Consider the following 25,050-nt stretch of genomic DNA (forward strand, 5'->3'; position numbering starts at 1 on the left):
GTAAACAGGTGTCTTTTTAGGGGTTATACCATTCCTACCCAAGAATTTCAAAAACAATTCAGATCTAAATTGTGGACCATTATCAGTTAAAATGTTCCTCGGAATACCTTCTTGTAAAAACAACGGAGAAAAGCAACAACAACTTTAGAGTCAAACTCTTCAGATATTTCAATTTCAGGCCATCTAGAGTAATTGTCAATCACAACTAGAATATGTTTAATGCTGCCTTCGAAATTCTCAACAGGACCCAACCAATCCATGCTTAAATCTTCCCATGGATACATAGGGATATGTCTAAATCCAAGAGTGGGTTTAAATACACGCAAGGACTTATCAGCATTTGCACAAGTATCACACCTTTGGATAAACCTCTCAACCTCCTTATCCAATCCAGGCCACCAGTACGATAATTTTACCCTCGACTTTAATTTCATGATGCCTAGATGACCTTCATGATTAATGGATAGAATCTTATCTCTCAAGGAACAAGGGACAATAACCCTTTCACCTCTACACAAGTGTTCAGCATCATCTATACAAAGTTCATCTCTGACTTCCCAAAATGGTCTCAGTTCCTCCCTCAATTTCGATTTTCCAGGCCAACCATTGGTAACAAAATTACGAACAGAGTTCAAGATCTCATCCTTATCACAGGACGCCTCCCAGTCTTTCTTAGAAATAGCCACTAATCGTTGGTGACAGTCTTCATGGATAACAGCAACTTCATTAGACTCAAAAGAATCATAAGAGTCATCACAACTCGGTAAGGGAGAACGACTTAAATAATCAGCAACTATGTTATTTTTGCCAGGAATATATTCAACATCATACACATATCCCAGTAACTTAAGACTCATCCGTGCAAGTCTCGGAGTGGCCTTCAACATTCCATCAGAGGTAAGAATTTTCAATAGGGGCTTGTGATTGGTCCGTAATGTGAATCTAGTGCCCCAGATAAACTGTCTAAACTTCCCAATACCCCACACAACGGCTAGCATCTCTTTCTCAATGACTGAGAACTTCCCTTCAAGAGTGGTTATAGACCTGGAAGCAAAAGCAATTGTGACTTCGAATCCATCCCTGTTAGATTGTGAAAAGACAGCACCTAATCCCTTACCACTCGCGTCGGTAGTGACTATGTTGTGCAGGGTGTGATCAAATGCTTGGAGAGGAAATGCATTAACTATTTCTTTCCTTATATTGTCAAAGTCATTTTGTAAAATATCATTCCAGACAAACTCCGTTCTGAATTTAAGTAATTGCCTAAGATTAAAAGTTTTGTCAGCAAAACTCTTCACAAATTTTGAGTAAAACTCAACCATCCCCAGAAATGACCTAAGATCATCCTTACAACAGGGAATAGGGGCATTTTCAATCGCTTCAACCAACTTCTTTTTTGGGAAAATACCTTTTTCACCCACCTCATGTCCTAAATAGGTCAAAGAGTTCATACCAAATTTACATTTCTTTGATTCGGCTGTTAAACCATTACATTCAAGTGTCTTAAACAGAAAACAGTCTCTTGTCATGGTCAACCCTGGATCTGCCCATAACCAGTATGTCATCCTGGAAGTAGGTCACGTATTCCATGCTCTTGAACAACTTGTGCATAAGGCGTTGAAAAACGGCAGCTGCCGAAGCCAGTCCAAACGGCATTCTTATGAACTGATAACATCCAAAGGGAGTTATGAATGCTGTAAGCTTTCTACTAGACTCGTGCAGGGGAATTTGATGGTACGCTGATACCAAGTCTATAGAAGAGAACCATTTGACACTGCAGCTTTGTGCTAAAAGTTCATCAATCCTGGGAAGAGGAAATGTATCGATTACAATATTTTTATTTAAGCCTCTTAAATCTATGCGGCCGTCAGGTTTCCTCGCGACGACCAATGGCGCCAACCACTCAGAGCTTTCTATTGGCTCAATAACTTCCTTCTTTTCTAAAACGTCCAAATCTTTCATGACATCACTCCTGATGCTTAAAGGAATATTCCTTGCTTTATGGCATACTGGTTTGGCACCATCTTTCAAAATAATCTTATGAGTAAAGCCGATCAATTTCCCAATTTCCCCTGAGAAAACTTTTGGAAATTGTAAGGTTACCCTGTCTAAGAATTCTTTGTTGTCTTCATCAAGAATCAAAACCTGAACATCATTTCTTGCATTTAGGATGATGCCTAATGCACCTTGATCAATCCAGCCAAGAATGGATGGGCCAACCTCAGCAACATATAATTTGCCGAAACACTTCCGCCCTTGAAATTCAAAGATCTCCTCAACGAACCCCACCATGGGAATTTTTTCACCAGTGAATGTAACAGGCCTGATGTCAGGTGGAAGTAATTCTTTTTTTAAAACATGTGCAAATGATTTTTTCCAAATATCACGTTTAACAATCGTGTAGGGGGAGCCAGAATCAGGTACAATGCTAATTAAAACACCCCCAATTAGGATGTTACAAGTGGGTTTCCTAGATTTACACTTTATGTTCAAAACAGCATTGTCATCTTCCCAAAAGTCAAGGATGCAAAAGATGCTATCATCACTAGATGCATCGTAATTTTCTGTAATTGGCTCATTAGAGTCATCAATGCACTTTACCACTTTCTTCTCTTTACCAGTTTTAAATTTGCAAACTTTAGAGAAGTGTCCAATTTCATTACAGAAATTACATTTTGATTTCAAAGCTGGGCATTTTGGATCATTGGCATAATGTCCGTTAAAACCACATCTGAAACAATTGGGAATGCTTTCTTTCTTATAAGATGGACCAGGATTAGCATTTTTTTTATATGAGGAGGATTTATAACTATTCTTTTTTTTGTAGTTATTAGTTACTTTACTCACAGTTATGTTATCATCTTTATCACTGTCCTTGAGGGCAACTTTGGCACACCTCTTGGACATTTCCGCCATTCTGACTATTGCGAAAATTTCATTAAGTGGAGAATCTCCACAAGTCCAGAGCTTCTCCTGGATAGATGTATTATTGCAATGCATGACTAATTGGTCTCTAACAAAACTATCATGAAGGGTACTAAACTCACAATTAATAGCCAATTTCTTTAGACAAGAAACGTAGTCCTCAACAGATTCTGACCTCCCTTGTTTCCTCTTGAAAAATTCGTACCTGCTTATCCCTACGCAAACTGGAGGATGGTAATGTGTGTCCAAATCCTCAAGAGCATCTAGGAATACAGTATTGTCATCAGCTCTAACCTTTTTTTCCATTTGGTTAAAAATTCTATTGCCCTCTGGCCCCAGACTATGTAAAAGCATTTTCTTTTTTCTCTTTTGAGAAAAAGCATCATCCTGTTCTTCTTCTAAAGCTTCTATATAATTTAAGAAATAGACTTTCCAATCTGACCATTTAATTGAAGGTTCACCTGGTCGAGGTAAAAATGGGACAGGGGTATTTAACCCACCTTGTGATGCCATTTAATAAATTAAGGAAAGAAGGTAACCTAGAAAAAAATAATAGTTAATGATAGAATACAAATACAGAATGCATACACTTAAAATAAGAAATAAACTCTTAAGGTGTGCATGTCACCGAAGTTTTCAAGGAGCATGCAGCAATGGTGTGCATGTCACCACCGAAATAATACTTCACAAAAAAAATGTATTTAGCGTTCAACGCGAAGGATTAGAATAGTACCTTGAATGTTTAGAAACAGAACGAGTGGTTTTAAAATCTTCGGAAGCTCCACAGAAGCAGGAAGCAAATGTGGTGAAACCACTAACGTAAATAAATCTGACTTCAAAACAAAATGGAGGCACGTTGCGTGACTTTGATCACGTGATGATGTCAAGAGTGGCGTGAGTTCACAGCGTCAGGGTTAGATACGTCGCAACACTCGTAGAGACGTCACAAGACTGGTTGATGAGGGATGCAGAACTCTACAGTGGAATACGCCTCTCGCTTCAGAACGTTCAACAATTTCAAAGGATACACAGGTACTGTTAAACTTAAGAAATTGAAATGCGCCGTAGTTTCCAATCAAACGACGAAGTAATCGTAACTTCAGGTCACATCAACATCAATTTCTGTTAAAATTAGTAACACGCACGCACCAATGGACATGTGTTATTGTCCGGAAGAAATTAAATTATCGGAAGACTTCCTCATCCGAAATCAGTCACACGTCAGTCAAAGAGTTGTGACAGTGGTACTCCACCCCGCACCTCTCCCAGACAAATACATGCATAGGGTAATTGAGGACTTAGTTAGGGGTGTTTTCACACCTTTTAATGGGCATCGGCTGCCTACAGCCTCCGAAAACAAGCCAAGGGTGTGGTCTTACGGCCAAAGCTACCGATTTTGGAGTTGGGGAAGTTCAACCCTCGGCGGCGGCTCAGCTTCCTGTGATTCTGGGCAAATCACTTAATCTCCAGTGCCTACCAAAAACATTAATGTGTCTTTGTGTAACGAAACTGGTGCTCATGTAAAGGCTCCAATACCTTTGGGTCGAGTTCGCGCTATAAGAAACTGCAACCAAAAAAAAAAAAAAATCCACTGTTTACAGTTGTTTTAGCTGGTTCTGCCTGCCACCAGATGATATCGGCTCCTCACCCGGTAACCGTGTGAAAAGACCAGGAATCGTGTGACACAGGTTGGGGCCGTGTGAGTTGGCGGGTATGTTGATAGCCAAGAGGATAAGGAGCTCGACAGAGTCTAACCCAACGTTCACTCTTCACCTTGTACTGTGTTCTATTTTTCTGGTTTCGGTTTCTTTTGACAATTACAGTGCGCGTGTACTCCGTATCTCCTATGGCAACACAGATTACTGAACTCTGCGTGCTTCACGACAGAGTGGCTCTCGATTGTTGTCGTGCCTGACGCGTTTCGCCCGTAAGTCGCGCCCGTGCTGCCTCGTTTTACGGCAGTGTGGCTGCCTGAGTATGAAATTGAATGCCCGGCGCTTCTGCTTCGCTTAACTGGGTAGAGAAATATTCCGAGCCTCAACCGCTCTTTTTCGGAGCTAACCATGGACGTGGGCGAGCTGCTGAACTACCAGGTTAGTTGGGAGGGCGAGAGACGCTTCCGCTTGCCCGGCTGCGACTGTCTCTACTGGTGTTGTACATTTTATTTTGTTACAGATTTATATAGTGCTTACTTGACCCAAGGTATTGGAACCATAATACGTGAACCTTGGTGTGTTTGTGTCTGAGAAAAGACATGGGCTCTTTCTGAGGCACAATAACATATCCATCACTGTGTCTCACACCTGACCTAATGATTTACTTCCTGGTGAACATAACATACCCCCTGCACACTTTCTCAAGCAATCTCTTCTTGGAAGGGCACACCTGCACCCATGCCTTCATGATACTGAATTGCCCCTTTTCCTTCCTACGTACATATCTGCCAATCTTTTGTAGTTCACATTTCCTTCGCGCTCCTCCTGTTTTCACTGCCGTGCACACCTGCCCCCTCTATTCTTCACACCTCAGTTTACATTACCTACTCTTGCCCACCCTTTCTTCCTAATGCATCGATGCCTCCCTTCACAGTATATGCATTTCCCCTTGCAAACTTGTTAGTTTCACGCCTGTCTCTTCTTCGTTCGCATTACTAGATTGTTCCCTTCCTTTTCTCAGTGTACACACGACCGATTTTCCTAGTGCATGCTACTCTCTTAAATCCCATTGTACACTTGGCCCACTTACTTCCTAGTGCCCACTTGTCTCATTCTTTTCCCCCGTACTACACGTCCCCTTTACCTTTCAGGCGCACACTTGCCATCCCTTTCATTGTGGTGCCCATATGTTTAACATCCTTCTGGGACACGCTTCCATTTCTTTCCTGGTGCACATCTGTTCCGCTCGGTTGACAGCAGAGCGGCTGCCTCAAGATTGTGTAAACAGCATGAAGTTGGAAGGCAGGTCAAGAAATCTGTTGGAAATCGTTGCTCGAGGTAATTTTGAAAGTAGGAAATGAATGTTTTTCCAGATTTTTCGCTGTAAAACAAAATGTAGCGAGATAGGGCGGTAAATCATCTCTTTTTAGCACACTCAATTAGGTTTTCGCCCTGGCTACAGTACGAGTCTGCGTTTCTGATAGTGATGGAAGAGCTTGATTTGATTTGATTTATGCATTTATAAAGTGTAACCATCACTCCGGAAGGAGCATCTTGGCTTAAAGTTACCCTTATTACTGGGGCTCTTACTTTACTTGATCTTAGTACGTCGTTCTATACCATGGATAATCACAAACTTTCTGTCGGGGGCAAAAGTTACAGTGTGGTTTGTGGCCGAGGGCCGTTCCGGTGGGGTTCCGTGGGGAGGCGGGGTCAGTGTGGGGGCGGGGCTACAGTAAAAAAACCAACCCTGTTTCAAAACAGACAATGCTGTGTTTCAAAAGTAGATGTAACTACAAAGAGCATATTTTGATAATACATTTTTATTAGCAGACAATAGCAATCTTAAGAGGCATTGCATAACCACACTTTGACCCTAATTCCATCACAGTCTCTCTCTCTGTCAGCCAGTCACTCAGTCAGTCTCTCTTTTGGTCAGTCAGTCTCTCTTTTGGTCAGTCAGTCTCTCTTTTGGTCAGTCAGTCTCTCTTTTGGTCAGTCAGTCTCTCTTTTGGTCAGTCAGTCTCTCTTTTGGTCAGTCAGTCTCTCTTTTGGTCAGTCAGTCTCTCTTTTGGTCAGTCAGTCTCTCTTTTGGTTAGTCAGTCTCTCGTTTGGTAAGTCAGTCTCTCTCTTGGTCAGTCAGTCTCTCTCTTGGGGGCATATCATCAACGAGGCGATAAAAAATTATCACCGCTTTTGCGTCCGTTTTCGTACGAAAAGAGGCGAAATTATCGCCTAATCAGCATGGTCACGCTATAGCGTGAAACCTTGCATTAGTGCCTGTGTTCTGAATGCCCAGCTTTGCATCTCTAATGAGATGCTAAGTGGGCGTTCCTGCCCTGACATAACTAGAGAAATGTCGCTAAGCGACATTTCTCCAATTATCAATGGGCACGCTAACCTGCAGAGCGACAAGCAAAGTAGCGATAACCTCTGTTATCGCTATTTTCCTTACGTCTGCTTCAAGACTGACTTAGCCATGATATCCTATGTAAGGTGGATATCATGGCTAAGAATGCCTTGCCCCATCATCAAGGTATCGCCAAACTTTGTGAGATTATCGCTGGATTTCCAGCGATAATCTCACATTTGGCAGTTAGCGCTTGAAATGTTATCACTTTGATAAACGTTGGTAAGAGCACGCTATCTCAGCGATAAAATTCCACGTTACCCGGCAATAATTACCCTAGCGCTAAGTCCTCCTAGCGATAATTATCGCCGGTCCTTGATGATATGCCCCTTGGTCAGCCAGTCTCTCAATTGGTCTCTCTCTCTGTCTCTCTCTCTGTCTCTCTCTCTGTCTCTCTCTCTCTTTCTCTCTCTCTCTCTCTCTCTCTCTCTCTCTCTCTCTCTCTCTCTCTCTCTCTCTCTCTCTCTCTCTCTCTCTCTCTCTCTCTCTGTCTCTCTCTCTCTCTGCCTCTCTCTCTCTTTCTCTCTCTCTCTCTCTCTCTCTCTCTCTCTCTCTGTCCTCTCTCTCTCTCTCTCTCTCTCTCTCTCTCTCTCTCTCTCTCTCTCTCTCTCTCTCTCTCTGCCTCTCTTTTTTTTATTTATTTTTTTAGAGTTTTATATAGCGCGAACTAGACCCGAACCGAATCAGGTATCAGAGCGCTTTACATAGCACAAGTTACGTTTTTTACATGAGGACACACACTTTCATTTTTAGGCATGGGGAGATTAAGTGATTTGCCCAGAATCACAGGAGGTTTGGCGTCGTTACCGATACTCGAACCCCGATTCCCAGGTCCGAGGTCGAGCGCCTTAGCCGTTAGGCTAACTCCTCTCCCCTCTGTCTGCCAGTCTCTCTCTCTGTCTGCCAGTCTCTCTCTCTGTCTGCCAGTCTCTCTGTCTGTCTGCCAGTCTCTCTGTCTGTCTGCCAGTCTCTCTGTCTGTCTGCCAGTCTCTCTGTCTGTCTGCCAGTCTCTCTGTCTGTCTGCCAGTCTCTCTGTCTGTCTGCCAGTCTCTCTGTCTGTCTGCCAGTCTCTCTGTCTGTCTGTCTCTCTGTCTGTCTGCCAGTCTCTCTGTCTGCCAGTCTGTCTGTCTGCCAGTCTCTCTGTCTGTCTGCCAGTCTCTCTGTCTGTCTGCCAGTCTGCCAGTCTCTGCCTGTCTGCCAGTCTCTGCCTGTCTGCCAGTCTCTGCGGTCTGTCAGTCTCTCTGTCTGTCAGTCTCTCTGTCTGTCAGTCTCTCTGTCTGTCAGTCTCTCTGTCTGTCAGTCTCTCTGTCTGTCAGTCTCTGTGTCTGCCAGTCTCTGTGTCTGCCAGTCTCTGCCTGTCTGCCAGTCTCTGCCTGTCTGCCAGTCTCTGCCTGTCTGCCAGTCTCTGCCTGTCTGCCAGTCTCTGCCTGTCTGCCAGTTTCTGCCTGTCTGCCAGTCTCTGCCTGTCTGCCAGTCTCTGCCTGTCTGCCAGTCTCTGCCTGTCTGCCAGTCTCTGCCTGTCTGCCAGTCTCTGCCTGTCTGCCAGTCTCTGCCTGTCTGCCAGTCTCTGCCTGTCTGCCAGTCTCTGCCTGTCTGCCAGTCTCTGCCTGTCTGCCAGTCTCTGCCTGTCAGCCAGTCTCTGCCTGTCAGCCAGTCTCTGCCTGTCAGCCAGTCTCTGCCTGTCAGCCAGTCTCTGCCTGTCAGCCAGTCTCTGTCTGTCAGCCAGTCTCTAATGAGGTACTGGATTTTTAGGAACCGGTACCGAACCGGTAACCCAGCGGTGCCAGGGGATCAACACACCAAAGACCTCGGGTTCTCCTGAGTCAGACCCACAGAAACTTCAGAGTCTTCTAGGTGAAGTCAAAGATTAGTTTATTGGCTGCAACCAAGGTGACAGGGTCCTAGAAGTACAATGCCAGTATATTCAGGAGACTGCACACTTTCACAAAGTTAGGCTTCTCTTCTTATACATAACATTTGCCCTTTGGCGAAACATTCCTTGGGTGCGCGGTATTTCATTTATGGTTACTGATTACAAAAAGAAAGCAGAGTCATGATGACATGTACATATTTCACGTTGTGATACCCATAACAAATCATCCGGCAAGGCCCAACATTTCATCAGATATCGCTGGACCCCTAATAAAGATGGTCACCTCCCCACCATAAAATAAGTGAGGAAAAGGAGTGAAGAAAGATGTGAGCGAGATATGGCAGGTGTGCGTGCTGAAATGGCTTTATGGCCGGTTGGGCCTAGATACTATCTTGCTTGGCCACTGGGAGGGAACTGACCTAACGAGTTCGGCCTGGGGCAATGGTTCTAACTTGTACTGGGGTCAGGAAGAAGTCGATTAAGGAGTACGTGTCCTTGTGGAATCAAATTCGACTGGATTAAGGCTTATGTAGAGGGCAACATACAACTAAGGGTTCAGAAGGTAAATGACGATTTCGAGGTGAAATCGTCACTCGAATATACTGAAAATACATGTGCTTGATGTACTTGTCATTTCCGGTCTTTTGATACCAAATTCGTCCTATTTCGACGAAGTTTTATTCTCGAGTCCGGTACTATTACGGATCCATATTTTTCAGAACCACAGACCCTCCTTTTGCCCTTACATAGGCAATTAATCTATCCTCATGTTAATCTGAGTCCAGATCTATATTCCTAAAGTCATTGAGGTGTTGCTGCAACATCATTCTAGTGCTGAGTTCGTGTCTTGACACAGGCTTCCTTACACATGATGTAGCACAGAGGCCACATATTGCAGGAGCACACTGTATGCATAGACAGAACAGGAAAAGAATGGCTAAGACCATCCCAATGACCATCAGAATTTTCCATCCCCAGGCAGATATCAGCCCCCAGAACCATCCCATTAATGACCAATCTCCTTTGTCCACATGGATAGATTCGGAAATCTTATGTAGTTTGGAGATGGCCCTGTACACCGTTGGAGCATTATCTAGAATAAAAATGCAACAACTGGACTAGATCAATTTGCATACCCCACCCCGGTCCGCAAGTATTACATCCAAAGCGACCCGGTTCTGAAGGGTCATCAGTCGATCCGACTGGAGCTCAGCAGTCAGGTTACTAAGGGCACCGGCAGTTTCAATCACGGTGGATTCAACTACCCTTGTCAATTGCCTTATGTTTCTGCTGTTAACCATGGCTCCCCAGAACGGCAGAATACCCATTGCAAAGTCACCAAATTCTTGACCCGCAGTGTCTTCTTTACTCAAAACACCTCTAACTACCCTTGTCCGATGGTAATCCGCCGCTGCTGTGTAGGTGGGAGGTAACAGAAATGAAACAAAACATGAGCCCGAGAAGTCAGGGGGCAACCATGTATAGGCTCTATCGTGGCAGATGAAATAAGTACCCTTTGCGGCTAAAAAGGCAGGGGAAGTCTGAGATCCAAAAACATACGTTTCTGTGCAGACACTCTTCCCTAGCTGAGCTCTGGGATTCCTACCAATACCTTGCAGACACAGGTGACCTTGATGGGGTACGATCCAGATAGGGGACGATCTCTTGGCTTGCTGTTTCTCATTTAGTGTAGTGCCATATCCGGTCACATTCCAACCTACATATGCAAGTATCTCATCGTCTGGGGTATCTTCGTAAGAAGTCACTTCCTTGATCATGTCAACTATACCCTTCACTAGAGCGCTAGTCTTGAGCTTGTCTTTTACAGAACGTAGGGGTTGGATTTCTTGTGCATATATGAACATTGTCCTATATGCCCATACTGACCCATTGTGACTAAATGGCAGGACCAAATAGGGGATACCTCTATCCGTGGTGTGGGGCATGAGACCACACACCCAACAGTTGGTTGTGTTCATTACAAGTTGGTGTTGGTGTAATAGCTGAATGAAGGAGTTATTAATGAACTCTAATCTCCTATTTGATTCGTGGTCAGGCAAAGAGTGGAAAGAATGAGAGGAAACAGTAGGGGGAGGTATGGGCGATGTAGTAGGCGTGAATGTCACATGAAAAGAGAATAAAGCATAGCTTATCAAAAACACCATTACGCTAAATATCATAAAAATACACATCATTATAAAAATTTTCTTTCTCATTGTTTTCAAAAGTCTCTGCTTAAAGTTCATTTGTCTGGCAGTTCTCTCCACATCAGAAAACTCCATCCTCTCTAAGGTGCTGCCCGCGGCGGTAGGTTGTTTCTGCTAAAGGATGCTTCCGTCAGTCTAGGGTGGCTCCCTTCGACCAACTGGAACCGGCAACCTATTGTTGTCAGCTGCACCCAAAAGTCTTTAGTCAACCGCGACCCTAGCAGCGGAACCCGGATGGCGGTTCGAAAAAACTAAAATAAGCAAGTTACCTAGATGGGAGAATCTGCATTTTGGAAGGAAAAAACTCATTATTTTATTAGTCCACAGGTTTTTCTCTCGGATCAAAAAATGAATCACTTTTACTTTAGTCTGTTTTTCTCGGTCGGAAATTATAGCGTCTTTTCCCGGGTGCTGTCTGGTCCGGAAATAGTAGCTCAGGTTCCACAGAGTTCAATTGTTCTGATGGTGGCGTAGTTTCTTGAAAAATGTTCTTACTGTCACAATCGCGTTTAGCTTCTTTTACGCGTTCATCAGTTGTGCGCTTTGAGTCAGTGCCTCCTGTCCGGACCCATTGGTCATGTGGCAGAGGGAAGGGTATTTTCTTACAATGGATCCCGTGGACCCAATTGGCCTTCCCCTCCACTTTAACAGTTGACCTTGTAGACAGGAGGACGAGGTGCGGTCCGGTCCATCTGGGCTGGTCGTTTCTTGTTCTCTGGAAATTCTTGACCAGAACCCAGGAGCCAGGGTCAATGGAGTGACCCGGTGTCTCGGAAACCGGAGGCAAGGTGTTGTGGACCTGTTGATATAAAACACGCAATTTAGCCGTCAATTCATACAGATAGTCGAGCAAAATGGGGTGTTGCAGCTCGCTAAACTTCTTGGGCCTAGGCACTCCCCATATGTTGGCTGGCCGACCAAAGACTATTTCATAGGGGCTGAGTTTCATTCGCGAATGCACAGTCATTCTGGTGGATAGGAGTGCTAAGGGTAGAGCGTCGGGCCATTTAAGACCCGTGCTCGCTTGGATTTTGGCCAATTTAAGTTTAAGCGTGCCATTGTAACATTCCACTAATCCAGCTGATTGGGGGTGATTTGCAGCGTGGAACTTCTGACTAATGCCTAGCCCTTCACACACTCGTTTCATCACACTACCCACAAATTCACTTCCGTTGTCCGACCAGACCATTCTAGGCATTCCGAACCTGGGGAAGAACTCTTTCACAAGGGCTTTCGCTGTGGACAAGGCAGTATTGTCCCTTAGGGGATAGGCTTCTACCCACCTTGAGAAGGCGCAAACAACCACGAGCACATATTTTAAGTTGTTGCACCTCTCCATGTGTATGAAATCTAGCTGCAAAACCTCGAACGGATACGTAGGAGGTGCGAAATGACCAGCTGGAGTTGGGGTTCCCCTACCAGGATTGTGCTTCAGACATACCATGCAATTCTTGACAACATTTTCTGCACACTTGGGAATCCCTGAATTCTTCCACACTGGGGCCAACAACTCGCAAATCCCTTTCGCGCTGATATGGGCCATCCCATGAGCCATTGTAACCACTGCAGGCACATACGCATCGGGTAACATCCATCTTTGTTGCTCTGTCGATTCAATCCAACAACCATTTACATCCATTCTCCCTGTACTTTCTTTCCACATGCTTAACTCTTTCTCCGTGGCCTCAGCTTGGATGGACTTCACACTTTCTATCGTGTCTTCACATATTCCAACATCACCAGTCCATCTTTCTGGGCTCGCAACATACATTCGGCTCATCACATTCTTTGCCGTTTCTTTAGCAGTTTCGTCAGCAAATGCATTTCCACGACCAACATCATCGATCACTTTCTTGTGTGCACTACATTTTACAACTGCTACTTTCAGGGGCAACGTCAGTGATTCAAGAAGCTCATTCACCAACTGACCATGCTGAATCTTAGCTCCATGCGAAGTCAGGAACCCACGTTCTCTCCACAATCGACCAAAACTGTGAGCCACTCCAAAAGCATACTGACTGTCGGTATAGACAGTCACTTTCATTCCTTTTGATAACACACATGCTCTCGTCAGTGCCACGAGTTCGGCGGCTTGAGCCGAACCATGTGGTATTCGCGCAGTTTCAACGATTGTGTGCAGAGTTGTGACAGCATACGCTGTAGTCACGTTACCATTTGGGAGTTTAAAGCATGAACCATCCACCCATAATGTACCATCACTTTCGGCGAGAGGAGTATCGGATAGATCAACTCTCCCTTTGGTCTCCTCCTCCGTCCTGAGGAAACAATCGTGCTTTTCTGAAGCATCCGATTCCTCAGCAATTGGTAACAATGTGGCTATGTTCAGAGTACTGCATCTTTTGATGTGCACATGGCTCGCTAGTAGCGTCAATTCATAACTGGACAGTCGAGCACTAGTTAAGTGCTGTGTCTTGGTCCTATTTAACAATGTATCTACTGCATGCGGAACCATCACAATTAGTGTATTATTCATTACTAGACCTGCAGACTGTCGAATAGAAACAGCTGCTGCTGCTGTGGCCCTTAGACAACTTGGCAATGCTCGTGCTACTGGATCCAAAGTTGACGAAAAATAGGCGCATGGCCGTTGTCTATCCCCGTATAACTGAGTCAGCACAGACAATGCACAGCCCTCCTTCTCGTGGACATATAATGTGAAAGGCTTACTGTAGTTGGGGTTACCTAACACAGGGGCCGAACATAATGCTGTGCGTAATTCGAGAAAACTTTTCTGACACTCATCGGACCAAGGAATGGGATTGGGTGTATTTGTACACGTTAGTGCCAATAAGGGTTTGGCTAATAACGAAAAATTTGGAATCCACTGTCTACAGTACGATGTAATGCCCAAGAAAGCGCGTACTTCTCTCTGCGTTCTTGGCACATTTAATTTCGCTATTGCCTGAATTCTTTCTGGGGTCAGTTTCCTTCCCTCCTTCGATAAGAGATGACCTAAGTAGGTCACTTCTTGTCGGCAATATTGGAGCTTGGAAAGTGACACCTTGTGATGTAGATCACATAGATGACGCAGTAGTGCCAACGTGGCCATTTTACATATTTTCTCAGTATCCGCAGCTATGAGCAAATCGTCCACGTACTGTACTAGAGTGGAACCTTTGGGCAAAACCATTGCGTCAAGCTGACTTTTCAGAGCTTGACTGTATATTGAGGGGCTCTCACAGTAGCCTTGAGGAGCGCGTTTAAAGCGGAAACTGCGACCACCTAAACTAAAGGAAAAAATATCCCTGCTCTCCTCCGCAATCGGGATACTGAAGAAAGCATTCTTCAGGTCAATCACCGAAAACCATGATGCGGATGCTGGAATCATAGTCAATAATGTTGTAATGTCGGGGACAACTGGGAATTGTGGCACCACTATCTTATTTACTTCCCTAAGATCAATCACAAATCTATACACAGGTGGCTGAGAAGGGTCAGTTCGTTTTAAAACCGGCAGAACAGGACTATTGCAAACATTGCCTCGTGTTTCCTCAATTACGTCTTTCTCAATCAACTCGTAAACAATCGCTAGCAAAGCTTTTTCGCCCTCATTGGATATTCTGTATTGGGGAATTCGTGGCATTTTGACATTCGACTTCAATGTTACAACATACGGTGGAATTTCTAAAAGACCTACATCATTCGGACCAGTAGCCCAAAGAATATCCGGAAGAAGTGTCAATTCTGATGGAAGCGTATTTCTCGACAAATACATGGGAGAGACCACTTTCTTACCTAAAGTCAGTTGTACTCCTGAGGGAGAACAGTACAAAGTCGCATACAATCTTTTTAGCAAATCTAATCCTAGCAAATTTTCACCACAACCTGTTGTCAAAATAAGGGGTGCTTCGAATTCACAAGGACCAACAGAAAGAGATAAAGGGTCAGAAATTGGATTTCTAACCGGGGCGCCAGAAAAACCTACGGAAACGTTCATTTCGCCAGACAAAGGTGCGCCAGGGAGTTTGGAGTGCATAATAGAACTCTTTGTAGCACCAGTATCCAACAGAAAAGGTTCTGACACACCCGATGTAATCACCTCAACGTAAGGTCCACTCTGATCTACTGGAACTGAAACAACTCCCTCTCTTCGTCTAAGGCTGTCCTAGCAATCGTTATTCTCCCACTGCTCATTTTCTGTGTAATACTCATCGACGTAGTATTGAGCTGTCCTATCAGATACGTTATTTTGCTGGTCAAACCTGTTCATAGAGTTTTGTGGTGGAAGGGGACGTGCGTCCTGAGGGGTGTTTCCACACCCTCTACCTCTGGGCGCTTGCTGACTACCACGACCTTGTACACCAGAAAACTCGCTTGTACGTTGCGACAGGGCAGGACAGTCATATTTGTAATGACCTTCTTGTTTGCAGTATAAACACTGATTGGGACCTACGCGGTTTTGATTGTAATCGAATCTCTGCAAGTTTCTCTGCGGCTGCTGAAAAGTGTTCCGGTAGTGATTCGGACCATTATTATTTTTATTACCACCACCACGTGGAGGATATGCTTGCTGTAGCAAAACCTTCGTTTTGAGTTCTCTAGTTTTCTTCTCTACTTTATCTTTCTCATCCTTGTCTCTATTCTCGTAGTACTGTGCGGTAGCTAATATCTAGGCTGAAGATGAGACTGCCCAAGAACTTTCTGAATCTTTCAATTTTCTACACAAGTCTGGAAGCAGATTGTGCACAAATTTATCGACGAACAATCTCTGACCACCTTCTGTGGTCATATCTTGACCGCTGTGGTCAATGAATGTTTCTTCAAATCTGGTGAAGAAATCTGACACAGTTTCTTCTTTCTTTTGCTTGCATGCAGATAACTTATCCCAATTTACACGTATCGCAGGCATTATTGTCTTCATGTAATCTACTATTCTACCAGGTAGTTCCGCTATCAGGGGCTCAGTTCCGCTATCAGGGGCTCAGGTTTTGCACCACCAACTTGTCGTGCATCTGCAACAGTAATATTAGCCCACGTGTCACCTAATTCCTGGTCATGATCTTCATGACGAATTTTTCCCCATAAAGGCTGTGGAACGACGTTCCCGAATAACATATCGATATCGGCTAAATTCATTATACATGACCCAGCAGTTTGCGACAATTCTTTATAGTACCCTGCAGGATTTTTACGCGGATCTGGTAGTGTTTGTTTGAGTGCTAAAACTTCTGCTCGCTTCCATGGAACATGTACCCATACTCGGTGAAAGTGGGGCAGGACAGGTGGGACAGCTGTCGCGTCACCCTCTCTCCACTGTGGGGGAACTTCTCTCATAGGGTATTGTCGTGCCTTTTTCCTACTAGATACACTAGATTCTGATGGTGACCCAGAACTACTTCCCTTACTTCGATGTGATAATAGCATTTCAACTGCTTCTTCCACATCGGGACCTACAATCATACCCAGACTAAACTTAAACCTTATACGACACATCTCTTGTGGGAGGCAATCCTGATCATTGTCTTCTAAATCCTCGCAAAGAAAAACACACATCTGTTCGAACACATATCTCTGTGTCGCTGTTTCCCATTGATGGAAAACTTCCATGACAGACTGTAAATCATATTTCGCAGTGTCCATGACCCATTTCCGAGCTAAATTATTCAGGGAATCTCTCTCTTGATAATCGGGCAGTTGACTTCGCAACTGTCTTTTTCCTATGTTAGGGGTCGTAGCAGGCGACCCGAAAAGTGGTAAAAGAAGATTAGTAACAGTACTGGCCATTTTCTGCCGAAGGGAAGGTGAAACGGAAGAACAAACAGATGAAAGAACGGGGTGAGGTAAAGCGGATGCAGAGATGGCAGAAGAGGTATGAGGAATAATAGATGTGGTACTAGGCAAAATCACAGAAGGGGCATTTGTAGAAAGTACAGTAGGCAAGATCGTAGAAAACACAGGAGCAACAGAAGTGGTCGGTGGGCCTGGAGGAGGCTGCACCGAAGAAGTAGGAGCCAGCTGAAGAACAGCTGGTGGGTGCTGTGGAAAAGCCAGAGGCGCAGCTTGTGCAACTAAAGGTTGCGGGGGTGCGGTAGCATTCTGCGCATAGGGCGGTGGCGAAGTTAACAATTGCGACATTAATTGGTCTTTTTCACGCTCTTTTGCTTTCCCTTGCTGAAGAGACGGCAAAACTGGATAACACTTATCTATTGCCATTTTACGTTGCCTGTGCAATTGTTCATTTATCTGCTCTTCCTCATTATCTTTAAACTGCACGGCAGCTTGCATTACTGAAAGTCCTTCTTCTCTCTTATTAGCTAATTTAATTTCTTTTTGTTTGGCTTCTTTGCGCCATATGCGGAAAGAGTCAAACATCGCCGGCCGGGCTTTCTTTTTGAAGAGTTTAACTTCAAGGTTGTCTAAGATTTCAGAATCAAAGCTACCATATTGGGGCCATTTTAAAACACCGTCTTTCCTAGTGTATTTAATCCATACCTCGTTGTAAACGATGGGGCCTACCCAATGTGTAACGTATAGCTCGTAAGTCGGAGTTCCAACTGGAGGAACCGGACATGAGTCCTCCAATCGGGAGTCCCTATTATTATTACCAAGACAAAACAAATTCCCGAGTCTAAGACTAGGCATCCTTCTTCTCTAGTCTAGTTCCAAAACTTCAAAGGAGTTATCGATTACGATATTGCTCGTGAAAACACGAGTCCTTCGGTTATGGTACTTGCAAGAACCAATAAAAACCTTTATGTATCTCTAAGATATCACAAAGTAAGTCCAACTAAAGACTAGGAGACGCTCCACTTATACTTAACTGAAAATTATCGATGGCTTCACCAGAAGACTCGTCTCAGCGTTTCGCTCTACCGAAAATGTCAAGGGTCCAACATCAGGGCGATAGCCAGGGCAGCAGTCCTTGTAGCCGTCGGGAAGCGGGGAACCTCGTAGTAAAGACCTTCGGACCACGTCGACATGCAGGGGTCGATGAGGTGGTGGGCCCTCCTCCGGAATTTTCACACGAAGCTCCTCACGATCTTCAGGCTGATTGGTACCACTGGAATCGCTCCAACGCTGGGCGCCAAATGAGGTACTGGGTTTTTAGGAACCGGTACCGAACCGGTAACCCAGCGGTGCCAGGGGATCAACACACCAAAGACCTCGGGTTCTCCTGAGTCAGACCCACAGAAACTTCAGAGTCTTCTAGGTGAAGTCAAAGATTAGTTTATTGGCTGCAACCAAGGTGACAGGGTCCTAGAAGTACAATGCCAGTATATTCAGGAGACTGCACACTTTCACAAAGTTAGGCTTCTCTTCTTATACATAACATTTGCCCTTTGGCGAAACATTCCTTGGGTGCGCGGTATTTCATTTATGGTTACTGATTACAAAAAGAAAGCAGAGTCATGATGACATGTACATATTTCACGTCGTGATACCCATAACAAATCATCCGGCAAGGCCCAACATTTCATCAGATATCGCTGGACCCCTAATAAAGATGGTCACCTCCCCACCATAAAATAAGTGAGGAAAAGGAGTGAAGAAAGATGTGAGCGAGATATGGCAGGTGTGCGTGCTGAAATGGCTTTATGGCCGGTTGGGCCTAGATACTATCTTGCTTGGCCACTGGGAGGGAACTGACCTAACGAGTTCGGCCTGGGGCAATGGTTCTAACTTGTACTGGGGTCAGGAAGAAGTCGATTAAGGAGTACGTGTCCTTGTGGAATCAAATTCGACTGGATTAAGGCCTATGTAGAGGGCAACATGCAACTAAGGGTTCAGAAGGTAAATGATGATTTCGAGGTGAAATTGTCACTCGAATATACTGAAAATACATGTGCTTGATGTACTTGTCATTTGCGGTCTTTTGATACCAAATTCGTCCTATTTCGACGAAGTTTTTATTCTCGAGTCCGGTACTATTACGGATCTATATTTTTCAGAACCACACTGTCTGTCAGCCAGTCTCTGCCTGTCAGCCAGTCTCTGCCTGTCAGCCTGTCAGCCTGTCAGCCTGTCAGCCTGTCAGCCTGTCAGCCTGTCAGCCTGTCAGCCTGTCAGCCTGTCAGCCTGTCAGCCTGTCAGCCTGTCAGCCTGTCAGCCTGTCAGCCTGTCAGCCTGTCAGCCAGCCTGTCTGTCAGCCTGTCTGTCAGCCTGTCTGTCAGCCTGTCTGTCAGCCTGTCTGTCAGCCTGTCTGTCAGCCTGTCTGTCAGCCTGTCTGTCAGCCTGTCTGTCAGCCTGTCTGTCAGCCTGTCTGTCAGCCTGTCTGTCAGCCTGTCTGTCAGCCTGTCTGTCAGTCGGTCTCTCTCGGTCTGTCAGTCGGTCTCTCTCGGTCTGTCAGTCGGTCTCTCTCGGTCTGTCAGTCGGTCTCTCTCGGTCTGTCAGTCGGTCTCTCTCGGTCTGTCAGTCGGTCTCTCTCGGTCTGTCAGTCGGTCTCTCTCGGTCTGTCAGTCGGTCTCTGTCAGTCGGTCTCTGTCAGTCGGTCTCTGTCAGTCGGTCTCTGTCAGTCGGTCTCTGTCAGTCGGTCTCTGTCAGTCGGTCTCTGTCAGTCGGTCTCTGTCAGTCGGTCTCTGTCAGTCGGTCTCTGTCAGTCGGTCTCTGTCAGTCGGTCTCTGTCAGTCGGTCTCTGTCAGTCGGTCTCTGTCAGTCGGTCTCTGTCAGTCGGTCTCTCTCTCTCTCTCTCTCTCTCTCTCTCTCTCTCTCTCTCTCTCTCTCTCTCTCTCTCTCTCTCTCTCTCTCTCTCTCCCTCTCTCCCTCTCTCCCTCTCTCCCTCTCTCCCTCTCTCCCTCTCTCCCTCTCTCCCTCTCTCCCTCTCTCCCTCTCCCTCTCCCTCTCCCTCTCCCTCTCTCTCTCCCTCTCTCTCCCCCTCTCCCCTTGGGCCGCTGGCGGCCTGCAGACCGTACTATGAGTACCTCAGTTCTATACTGTGTCCCTTCAGGTACCCAGGACCCGCTTTAGCGCTGGTGGTGCCCTGTGCGACAATGTCTGTTGGGCCCCCATGACCACCTCCCCCACAGGTTCTCTCACTAGACCCTTTAACAGTGCCCCTCAAGTCTCCGTAACCACGGTCTCTCATATTCATTTAATTTTATAGCACCACTCATACCAGTGTAAGGTGTCAGAGCACTTTACTCCATACACATTGCACAGAGACAATCATATGTGTGTAAATCAATGTATAGGAAATGTTACATCAGACAGGACTACAAGGTGTAATGTCATCGATATTGGTAGGCAGTATAGTTTGAGTCCTTATTATGGAAAAGCACAAATTCAGAATTTAGAACGTAACATTGTTAGGTGTTCTCTTTCATAATAAGAATTGTTTTCTACCCAAATGAACCCTTTCCCCAAGATTAGGATGATGACAGACTGGGCAAAAAAATATATTGCTCTAACATATACCTTGCAGTTTGCATGCAGCTCTAAAGGAGCTCTCTTACAGAAGCAGTAACCCATTGACCTATTTACATTACATGCACTTTGTTATCTGCATGCTACATGTTGTTAGCAGCAGGCATTTTAACCCACTACGCTACCTTTTTGGATGATTTAAAATTTCCACTAGACAAACCTCAGGTCTCTTTCCAGGAAGACGATCAATCACCGGAGTTATCTTGACATTTTAATTGATGTCTGAAAATTGCTGGAGGTCAGGAGCGCAGCAGCGGGTGCTTTTAAAATAATAATATACATTTTCAAAAATGATGCCCCCACCCCAAGTCAACGCACGGTGCGGTTGCACCGATTGCACCGCCCTAGAGCCGGCCCTGCAGGTACCACTTTGGAGACTGAGAGAGAGTGTGGTCTCATGCATAGCTTTGAACTGTTGGACTAGTTTCTGAGCGATAGCTCTTTTCAGGTACTAGCTAAAGCTTCTACGTCACCAGTGAGATGAATTCAGTATGGGCTGGCACAGGATTCTTCTGCGCTCCACACTTTTCAGTATCTATATGCGTCCTTTAGCAGATATAGTGGAAGCTTTTGGCTTCTCTGTAATCTTCTATACGGGCAAAATGCAGATTACCGTTAGATTGACGTCTGATGATAATGGCTGATCTAAATTTAAATAGTCTCTTTAATCAGTAGCCAAATGGATGGACGTTGATTGCCTTAAAATGTATGGCAGTAAAACAGAATTTATGGTGGTAATTATCCCACTTTATGGGGGTCCTAATGGTAGCCAACAGAAATAGATCTGGTGCCTGCTCCACCATCCATAGTGAAAAACCTGGGCATTTGGCTGGAAAACCACCTTCACTTTGACCAGCAGTTTAATAAGGTGAAAGCATCTTGTTTGGTTTTCTCAGATACTTGAGTAAATTGTTCTGCTCTCTGCAAGATAAGACAGAGAAAACTGTTATTCAGGCTATTATCTCCTGCCTGGACCATGGAAATGTGTTATACTTGGGAGTAAATAAAGGCCAGTCAGTCAGTCAGTCAAAATTTCTTTATTCGATTAATTAAAATCATAAAAGAAGAACGAGCAATACACGGTAACATTTCATTATGACACATAGTAATACATATCGAAAAATTTATAAAAAACCCTAAAAACACATTATACAAGGATAAAATTGTGCACATAATCTTAAAAAGTGTAAAAGTCAATAGGATATAGAAGGTAATCATTAATCATTAATCAGGGACAGAGTGCCTAGTGCTAAAACGATACTTATTTATACGAGCACCAGCAACCAAAAAACTAGCAACATGGAATGCCACTTTTAAATTGGGTAAAAGTTGCAGAAATAGCATAGCTGGTTTTACCTGTATAAAACCCATATTGCACAGTATAGGCAGCAAGAATTTTTTCCTACTCTCTTTGTAATGACCACAGAACAGGATAAAATGCGTCGTGTCTTGAATAGAAAAATGGTCACAATCACAGGGATCAGCATTTTCAGGTCTAGACCACTTTTTAAAATTACCCAAAATAAAAGGAATTAAATCAAGACGAAATCTTGTTAGGAGGAAACGATGGTATGGTTTGTGTACCGAAAAAAGATATGGCTCCATACCTGGAACAGTTGTTATCGTACAATGTTTCCTAACCGTGTGTTTGTTCAACTCTGTGGTTTCCCTCTCCAAGACATAACGCTCGATCAAAAGATTTTTGACTGTCTTTACGTCTTCTAAATTTATCAAATGTGGAGAGGAAAAGAGTTCAGGTCGGCCAACTAGAGTTAACTGCGTCTTGACATATTTTAACCAAGGGATGTTGTGAACATTATCCAGGGTTAAACAATCATTAAAAATATGATGGTTTAGAGTGAGCTCCTGATTGAGCCACACTTTCAACCAACCAATGACTGGGGCTGCCTTCAAGATATCGGTAATGTAGCCCAAGCCGAGATCTGTATGTATTATGTATGTAGAAGTTGACTGGGGGACAGAAAGCAGGGTTCTCAAAAATTTATTTTCTACTTTCTGAATTTTATCATACTCATGATTAGTGTACCCCCAGATAACAGAGCCGTATTGGGCAACCGATAAGCATTTAGATTTATAGACCTTTATAATGCTTTCCATGGGGCGAGCACCAAGCTTTTTAGCAAAGCCAAGCAGCCCAGCAGCCGCTCTTGCTACTGCGTTGCTTTTGGCCAAAAGCTGGGGACCCCACTTGCCTTTTTCATCAAAGATCACGCCTAAGTAGGGAAAAGATGGAACCCTCCTAACCTCCTTCCCTGAACAAAAGAAAGTTTTAGTCTTTCTTTTCCTGCCTGCGGCTCCTACTATCATTACGTGGGATTTTTCTACATTAGTTTTCATGTCCAATGAGGACATGAAATCCCCAAAAGCTGAGAGTAGTTTATTCAATGCCACTCCAGAACGAGCCAAAAGGACGGCGTCGTCCGCATACAGGAGGACAGGTATCTTTATTTCTCCTGCACGCGGAGTATCGGTGTGGGACGCAGCCAGAACTGCCTCAAGACCATTTATATAAAGTGTGAAGAGAAGGGGTGCAAGGATACATCCCTGCCTAACCCCTCTCCCTGATTCGAAGTGGCAGGTACATCTACCTTCCCTGGTCACTCTCACCGACGTCTTGAGGTCTCTATGTAACTCTGCCAAGTATCCCACCAGTGGGGCATCAAAGCCCATGGCCAGAAGGACCCCCCACAGCTTAGCCCTATTGACCAGGTCAAAAGCTGAGGAGAGGTCCATAAAGGCCATGTACAGAGAGCCCCCCTTGGCAGCCACATATTTACTTATGATCAGTTCTAAATTTAAACACTGATCTAAAGTTCCCCTTTTAGCTCTAAATCCGTATTGTGCATTCGATAAAATGCCCTTTCCTTCTAGAAGCTGAGTCAGTCTTCCTAAAAGGACTCTTCCCAAAATCTTAACACTTGAATCGATTAGGGAGATTGGCCTATAACAGGCTGGGTCTGATCTTTGTCCCTTTTTAAAAATAGGTATAATGGTAGACTTCGACCAGCTAATAGGAAAAACTAAATCTCTTGTGGCATTAAAAATGTTGGTAAGAATTTTGGCGCTTAATTCAGGGGCACTTTTAAAAAAGTCAGCGGGAACCCCGTCGGGGCCCGGAGCCTTTTTAGAATGTGTGTCGCTGATTGCTTTTTTTACCTCTTCTATACTAAAAGGGGAGATGGGAGGGGCTGCATGTGTGGATTGTAATCCACAGCCTGAGATATTATCAGAACAACTGTAGATATTGCTGAAGTGTGTGACCCACTGATCGTCCGGTATGGTGCAATCTGCTCTCTGCTTATCTAGATCGACAAAAAAGGGATGATTTATTATCGCCCAAAATTTTGAGCTATCTCTCTGTGTGTCGGGCGACAACAAGTCGTTCCAGGCCTCAAGTTTAATCTCTGATTTTCTCTTTCTGATAGCGTCATTATAGTTTTTCCTTAGCAACGCAATCTGTACTTTATCTCTTGGCTCAGCTTTTAAAGCCTTTAGAAGAGTTGAGTGGGCCTTTGAACAGTCTATGTTAAACCATTTTTTGCCCCTGCATGTCTGGGCCTTATTCCTTACAGTCAGATCTAGGTCAACCTGAATACAGATAATGTTAAAGGCCTCTATCAAGATAGAAGACGGATTATTATTATCCAGGCAGATTGCAACCTCACCCTCAACTTTGGACAAAGTGTCCTGTATGAAAGTGATCGGGGTAACTTGATCCCACTTCAGCCTACGGTTCTGATCTCCCAAGACTAAATTGGTTGCACATAAGAGTGCAGCCTCTCTTTTTCCAAAAACTCCCTGGGATAAAATCTCTAAAATTACTGGGTTGTGATCACTAAAGACTGAGGTTACTACCTTATAGGTTGAAACCTCAGACAGAATACTAGGCGACAAAAAGATATAATCTACTATTGTGCCAGAGTTGTTACCCACAAATGTCGGTAACCTCAAGTCTGTGTTGCTGCTAGAAAATTCGTAAAGGTTAAAAGTTGCTAAGAGAGATTCCAATGCCTCCCCTCGCGATGAATGTTCAAAGTGTGGAATACAAAGGTAAGGGGGAAAATCTTCATATTCCTCACGGCAGTCCATATTACATGGGTGGATATTATAATCTCCCATAAGAATCACATCAAAGCCGTGGACACTATTCTCGCTGTGGGTAGACAAGAAATCCTCTAAGGTTACCAAATGGTCGTTAAGCAATTGACTGACAGGAGAATTGTAAAAATTAACTAGTAAAATAGGCTGTGATGTAAATGTAGTTAATTCAACCGCTAATATGTTTGTTGAATTAGATTTAATTTGTCTTGGCTTTCCCTGAACATTCAAGGAAATATATATGGCCAAGCCTCCCTTTGCCCTTCCAAATGTGCTAGAAACAGCAGGTACAGAGAACTGGGAAAAGCCGTCTAGAGCAAATCCGTCGGATGTCTCCCAGGTCTCCTGGAATACAAGGATGTCATATGATCTAACCATTTCCAGCCAGTTCTTATTACTAAGTTTAGAGCTAATACCAGCTACATTCCAACTCAAGATACTACAAACCCTGTTGCTTTTAATTTTTAAGTCTGAAAGTAC

General features: G+C 44.4%; 1 protein-coding gene across 1 annotated transcript in view; it reads left to right on the forward strand.

Annotated features, from left to right (window-relative positions):
* The first annotated feature begins 4,859 nt into the window (after positions 1 to 4,859).
* The window catches only part of CTNNBL1 (catenin beta like 1), a 477,418-nt gene continuing 457,227 nt past the window's right edge, over positions 4,860 to 25,050 (forward strand). Inside the window, exon 1 of the mRNA XM_078652114.1 lies at positions 4,860 to 5,018. Coding sequence (XP_078508240.1) covers positions 4,989 to 5,018 — 30 coding nt within the window. The 5' untranslated portion in view covers positions 4,860 to 4,988. The remainder of the gene's footprint in view (positions 5,019 to 25,050) is intronic.

Source organism: Lissotriton helveticus, chromosome 7, assembly GCF_964261635.1.
Source record: "Lissotriton helveticus chromosome 7, aLisHel1.1, whole genome shotgun sequence".
NCBI lineage: Eukaryota > Metazoa > Chordata > Amphibia > Caudata > Salamandridae > Lissotriton > Lissotriton helveticus.